Here is a 7,422-nt window from a genome sequence, read left to right on the forward strand (position 1 = left end):
AACTTTCTTCACCCTTGTCATGACAGAGATGTAAGCCGGAGCAAGCAGGATGGCATGGTGATCAGCAGAGAACTCCTTCAGTTCCCGGAGTATTCGTGCATGTAAACAGCTTATCTTGGTTACTATCGGGATTCCCGTCTACTCATGCTCCTTGGGTTATAACTCCCCCTCCCCACTCCGCAGCAGTGGGTTTGACCTGGAAATAGAAGCAACGGAGCCAAAAACAACATGAATAACAACATGAATAAATCAACAATAATACAGCGTTACCTTTAAACCAAGGGAGGACTTTTCCACGGCAAGTAACATCACTACCAAGAAGACCCGTTTCTGTCGTAAGCAAAATAAAGCCAAAATAAAACCATTCACCCACCCATTTGCAGCACAGCGAGTAATTCGAGGTTCAGTGTCTTGCCCAAGGATACTTCGACATGCCGGAGCCGGGGATCGAGCCGCCGATCTCTCGAATGGAGGACAACCTGCTCCACCTCTGAGCCACAGCCGCCCATGCTCTGTGGGTAGCTGTATGTACCGGAGGTCGAGTAACTCCGTCATTTTCCCATTCAACTCCCTTTCATGTAAACAAGGGGAACTATGATAATCCAATTATTCCCTAAACCGGGGTAAGACCATTTTCAGGTTACCGATGTGCATGTAAACGCACTGAGTGTTTTAAGTGTGCAGTTGTTTCAAATAAACAGGTGAACCTGAAGATCATCATCATGTGAGAGATCACTGTTTCAACGTGGCCTCGATTCAACAAATCTTGTTCTGCGGAAAATCTAACTTCCCTCCTCAAATAGTCCACCACTGACACGCTTTGAAGCTCTCGCAGCAGTAGATGCAGAGCCCGACTCCACTGTGTTGGCCACATACGGCATTTTTAGCCATCAAAAACGCCACACACACTCACACTCACACACACACACACACACACACACATACACACACACACACACACACACACACACACACACACACACACACACACACACACTCACACACTCACACACTCACACACTCACACACACACACATACACACATACACACAATGTATCTCTGGTACTTTCATTACTAATAAAACTTTAGTTAGGCTAAAAGATGATGGAATAATTGTGAAACCTGTTTGATTTGTGATCAGAGTGACAGCTGACAGAACAGGATTATTAAACGAGGCTGTTAGGTCCAGACCAGGCTACCAGCACAGAATCAATCTCCATGGTAACTGAGGTGCCTGTGCTTTCGTGCAACCGGATCATGGATAAGTAAGCCAGGATAACCGGAATATCCTGGTGGCCTAAAGGTTAGAGAAGCGAGCTTGTGACCGGAGGGTCATTCAATCCCCGGGACCGGCAGGATAAATCTGCGTTCTGGAAATAGCTGAATCCGATCTGATCTGAATGTGTAACCATGTGAAAAAAAACAGCCCTCTGGTAATTCAGTTACCCACAATCGCAACATCAGAGTCAGTTTTGTGAGTAAAAGAAAACTATATAAAGAGGTAAGATATAGCATTTAGACTCAGTTCCAGTTATCAAACAGCTGAAGCTTGATACTGAGCAGAGCATTAGACTCAGGTTTCTTACAGCAGGGTGAAACAGTTAAGAAATCTGTCCAGGCGCAGGATGTGGTAGCATTTGTGGCACTAAGGCATCATCAATAATCCTCTCTTGGCTCAAAGTCCAAAAGTTGTATAGAAAAACTGAAGAAATTACTTTAATGTTTACATCAGGCTAATACAATATAAAGTCCAAGGGGGCCAATCAGACATCTATTGGAAATGTCAAATTAGATTTGTCCTGTCTTCCGTTTTCCCAGCAACTGTTAAGTCATTGGGTCACTGTCTCCATCAATCAAAGTTACCTGTCGTAGCTCTGGTTTCCACGGTGACAGGTAAACAGCAACTTATGTAGACAGGTCAGAAAGTTCATTTAATTGAGATTACACCTCTTTAATTAAAATATATAATATATAATATATACAATATGATTATCACCAGAGAGAAGAGACTCTGCTGAACACATTGATATACTTTTGATGTTTGTGGGGTCAAATATGTGAGAACCAGAGTAAACCTGGCTGTCTGCTGTAATCCAGACAATTTCTTGAGGTCACTGGAGGGGCCACTGAGGTCACTGGGCTTACTGAGGTCACTGGAGGGGCCACTGAGGTGACTGGGCTCCCTGAGGTCACTGGAGGGGCCACTGAGGTCACTAGAGGGGCCACCGAGGTCACTGGGCTTACTGAGGTCACTGGAGGGGCCACTGAGGTCACCGGCTCCCTGAGGTCACTGGCGGGGCCACTGAGGTCACTAGAGGGGCCACCAAGGTCATTGGGCTAACTGAGGTCACTGGAGGGGCCACTTAGGTCACTGGAAGGGCCACTGAGGTCACTGGACTCACTGAGGTCTCTGGGCCACTGAGGTCACTAGAGGGGCCACTGAGGTCACTGGGCTTACTGAGGTCACTGGAGGGGCCACTGAGGTCACTGGGCTCCCTAAGGTCACTGGAGGGGCCACTGAGGTCACTAGAGGAGCCACCGAGGTCACTGGGCTAACTGAGGTCACTGGAGGGGCCACTGAGGTCACTGGGCTCGCTGAGGTCACTGGAGGGGCCACTGAGGTCACTAGAGGGGCCACTGAGGTCACTGTGCTAACTGAGGTCACTGGAGGGGCCACTGAGGTCACTGGGCTTACTGGGGTCACTGGAGGGGCCAATGAGGTCACTGGACTCACTGAGGTCACTGAAGGGGCCACTGAGGTCACTAGAGGGGCCACTGAGGTAACTGGGCTTACTGAGGTCACTGGAGGGGCCACTGAGGTCACTGGGCTTACTGAGGTCACTGGAGGGGCCACTGAGGTCACTGGGCTCCCTGAGGTCACTAGAGGGGCCACCGAGGTCACTGGGCTAACTGAGATCACTGGAGGGGCCACTGAGGTCACTGGGCTTGCTGAGGTCACTGGAGGGGCCACTGAGGTCACTAGAGGGGCCACCGAGGTCACTGGGCTAACTGAGGTCACTGGAGGGGCCACTGAGGTCACTGGGCTTACTGGGGTCACTGGAGGGGCCAATGAGGTCACTGGACTCACTGAGGTCACTGAAGGAGCCACTGAGGTCACTAGAGGGGCCACTGAGGTAACTGGGCTTACTGAGGTCACTGGAGGGGCCACTGAGGTCACTGGGCTAACTGAGGTCACTGCAGGGACCACTGAGGTCACTGGAGGGGCCACTGAGGTCACTGGGCTAACTGAGGTCACTGCAGGGACCACTGAGGTCACTGGAGGGGCCACTGAGGTCACTGTGCTAACTGAGGTCACTGGAGGGGCCACTGAGGTCTATATATATATATATATAAAGTATATAGAAACTCTGCCTTAGTAAACAACTTTGTAACTGAAAAACACTTTGGCTCAGAGGTAGAGCGGGTCGTCCTCCATTTGGAAGATCGGTGGTTCAAACTGTCCTTGGGCAAGTCACTGAACCACAAATTGCTTCCTGTGCTGTGCATCGGTGTGTGAATATGGTTTGAATTATTAGATTAGATGATGGGCAGGTTGCCTCTGGTTTCAGTATGAATGTCTGTGTGAATGTGACAAGTGTAAAAGCACCTTGAGCAGTCAGAAGACCAGAAGGTGCTATAGACGTCCATTAAACATTTAGCACTTACAATGCTACATTTCAAATCTTTCCATCACTAACATCATGACAAACCATTTTTTTGTCATAATGCATAACATTCATTGTAGTTACATTGAACTGCATACTTTTGTTACTACCACTATACACTAATATACTCAGTAAAGAGGTAATTAAAAGTTACACTTTAGTTAGACACATGGGCTTCTGCTTCACTGAGGATCTTTATTATTCTCCATGTTCCAGATGCTACGTTTCAACCACAAGTCCATTTTCTCATTTTGGACATTCAGTAAGTGACTTCCTGCTGTCAGTGAACAACACATTAATTTGAGAAACACTGTTTTATACGAATCACCAGTCCACATGTAAACGGGTATGTTTTGAAACATAGTCTTTTCTATGCGTTTTGGCCTTTTGTCCCTGTTTTAGGTTACTGAAACTATTTTTGGTGTCCTTCTATTGCAATGGCGGACATGGCCCCATTGCGATCTTTTAAAATGTTTACACATAAATGTACAGTTACTCTTCCACTATATTAAGGAACAGGGACACCTATTGTTGTCATCTTATTATTATTATTGTTATTATTATTATTATTGTAGCCATAGGATCTGTTGTCTCTATGTCTTCAGTCTTCACAAATCAGAAGCTCGCCTGCTGATAACATTAAGTAGAATCTGTATTTGGTAATAAAAACAACATTTTTAAAATATGCAAGCAACCTGTATCATAGCTACATCGGTGACGTTTTTAACAAATCAATACATTTGGAAATCGGGCCAAAATTCAGTTAATGATTCTACTTTAAGATTGAGGAGTACCTCTTTCCTTTGTATGTTGATGCAACGCTGCCTCTGCTAGCCCTGTTCCAAGATGGCGGCGCTTTAGGCACGTCCCTCCACAGTCGATGAAGCATTTATGTATATATGTTTAAGAAGCCGGCAGGCTAAAAATACATGGCTAACGTATGCTAACATGTGGTGACATAGCCGTTTATCAGACCGGGGACGTATAGAGTCATAAGCCAGTATTGGCACAGGTGTAGGCCATTTATGTAACATCTGCCACAATAAAGTGGCCCTCTTGGAAGCCAAAACGTGTTCTAAAGTTCCGTCCAGGAGCCAAAATGCGTGTTAAAGTGCCCTCTAAGAGCCAAAACATGTGCTAACATGTGCTAAAGTGCACCCTAGGAGCCAAAACATGTGCAAACAAGTGCTAAAGTGCCCTTTAGGAGCCAAAACATGTGCTAAAGTGCCCCCTATGAGCCAAAACATGTGCTAACATGCGCTAAAGTGTCCTCTAGGAGCCAAAACATGTGCTAAAGTGCCCTCTAGGAGCCAAAATATGTGCTAAAGTGCCCCCTTCATTGGCGAGGACCTGCCATTGTCACAACTTCAGCCAGGCTTTCATTTTTTATCCATCTGTTTCCTGTTTTGCCGATCTAACGCTCATGTCATTTCAGACTCTGCCACTCCCCTCTGCTCTGCACAACCTGCTGATTTCATTCACCTGGCCTGATCCACCCCCACACTCACCTGCCCCTCATCAGCTAATCAGCCCCTTCAGAGTATATACTCTATATGGTCCATTTCCCTCAGATCTCTGCCAGATTATCCAGTGTGTTGACCTAGCTCTCCAGTGTTCCCTGACCCTGACCCTGACCCTGACCCTGACCCTGATCCTGATCCTGACCCTGATCCTGATCCTGTCTCTGTCTGTGTTATAACTTTCTTTTGGGATTTTTGACTTCCCCTTTTGTCTGCTCTCACTGTATATGTTTTGTTTGCAACATTGGCTGACTACCTGCTTTGACCCCTGCTTTGAATTAAACTCTGTTTTGGCAGCTGAACTGTTTTCTGTAACATGTTATTGGGTTCTTGCCCGCCATTTTGGGAAACCTGACAGCTATACAGTATGTGCCCTTCAAAAAGTTTGTGCACGACACTGTCACTGCCTGATGGTTTGGCTTCTCTTCAATTCATTTTTTTGCATTTACATTTGGACAGAGGTTTCTCCCTGTTTCCAGTCTTCAGGCTAAGCTAAGTGGTATCCATCTTCTCATAGCTCTCGAATAAGAAAAACTGGTGTTATTCCCAGAAGAACAAACTATTATACTACTATTCCTTTAAGCACGGCATCATTCATTCATACATTTCATTTATACCACAGTATCAAAATAACCTTCAGTCTAGACTTGATCCTGCATTGATGCATTTGTACTTTGCAGATAAAAGTTGTTCATGTTTTAAAATAGATGCTTTGTCACCATGTAATGTAATAATTTTCTTAAAATGTTATAATGCCTGAACATGTAACAAAAATTTCCACTTAACCTGATTGAAATAAAACCTAATTAAGTAATAAAATGTCCTGACTGATATTGTATAAAGATTTGCACTGATAATGTTATACCTTTAAGCAGGGTCCTTTTTTTCAAAATAATATAATATATATTAATAAATGTAATAAAAAGTTATGCTTGTTTCCTCATAAATGTAAACTGTACAAGTATAAAAAATATAAAATACACACAAATAGTGTATTTTGAAATGACATATGCATGGTAAGGGCAAAAAGCCATTTCCATGTTCTTTTTCATTGCAGTCAACAGTGATTCCCAGTGAGAGTAGATTACAGTCTCAGAAAAGAAAAGTTTATTAGATTTTTGATCAGATTAAATGCTAATTTTATTACATTTTCAGGAAATTATTACATTATTGGATGCTACATGCCTCGTTGCATAAGGAAGTCTGTGTATGGTTTGGAAATGAACCATATACTATCACTTAAACATGCTGCTGCAGTGCTCCAAATCTCTGTGGTTTGGTCACAGTCTTATAGTTCAGAACAAACATAGTTCAGTTAAACAACTACAGCTGCAACTACTTTGTATGTTATTCCCCGAAAAGGTGAAACCTAAGAGTTGTTTTTAAGTACACACTGAATTGAATGATATATATTCCATAGGAGAGAAAAAAAGTGCTTATAAAAGGTGGAGTTGTTCAAAGGCTCGTACTATTTATCCATATGGAAAGAGACAGAGAAGTGGTCCAGATTCCAAGTGTGCAATAAAACATGCGGTGAGAGACAAGGAATAATATTTATATGATTTAATCAAGTTTTTCTTCTCATCTACTTTTCAGACTGCAGTGTTTCCCATTGGAGGAAAGGCAGGAAGAGAGACTTACATCCTGAGAGCTGAGAAGAGGCCAGCGGGTGAAGCTGTTGATACTGATAAAAGGATGGGTATCATTATCTCCCTTGAGCGAGAGGGAGACGGGTAAAAGGACAATCCGCACAGAATCGAGAAAGTTCAGTCCTGTCTCATGAACATCAATAGGTCTTTCCCAAATCTACCAAACAGAGCTATGATTGTCTAGATGATATGATGTAGACACAAACACTTGCTCCATCAGCCAAATCAGACTGATGTTGTAGGTGTAACAGCATTATTCTTGGTGATTTTATGAGCATATGCACTTTCTGCTAAAATGAAATAAAGCTCCTCCTTCAACTCCTCAGATTTCCCAATCCTCTGTCACTGAGGAGGCCTGAAGTATTTGGCTCTTGATGGCAGCTCAGATTGATGCTTTGATACTTGGGTTTCAAGTTTTGGAAGAGATTTGTTCATGTTCACATACGTGGATGAAATTGATCATGAAATTGAATCACTGTGGCTTTGCCAGATCTCTGGCCAAGAAGCCTGTGATGTGCTCCAGTGGACATGCAGGGTTCTCCTCAGAGACCAACAAGAAGCAGTAAGAGAGACGGCACATTGGAGTT

The 7,422-nt window shown here is 44.1% G+C and overlaps 1 protein-coding gene across 1 annotated transcript in view; it reads left to right on the forward strand.

Moving 5' to 3' along the window:
- The window catches only part of il34 (interleukin 34), a gene marked incomplete at its 5' end in the record, with an annotated part of 63,007 nt that extends 56,107 nt beyond the window's left edge, over positions 1-6,900 (forward strand). The window contains one exon of the mRNA XM_083916174.1: positions 6,783-6,900. Within this exon, the coding sequence (XP_083772300.1) occupies positions 6,783-6,841 (59 nt within the window). The 3' untranslated portion in view covers positions 6,842-6,900. The remainder of the gene's footprint in view (positions 1-6,782) is intronic.
- Between the last annotated feature and the right edge of the window lie 522 nt (positions 6,901-7,422).

This window comes from Echiichthys vipera (genome assembly GCF_963691815.1).
Source record: "Echiichthys vipera genome assembly, chromosome: 7".
NCBI lineage: Eukaryota > Metazoa > Chordata > Actinopteri > Perciformes > Trachinidae > Echiichthys > Echiichthys vipera.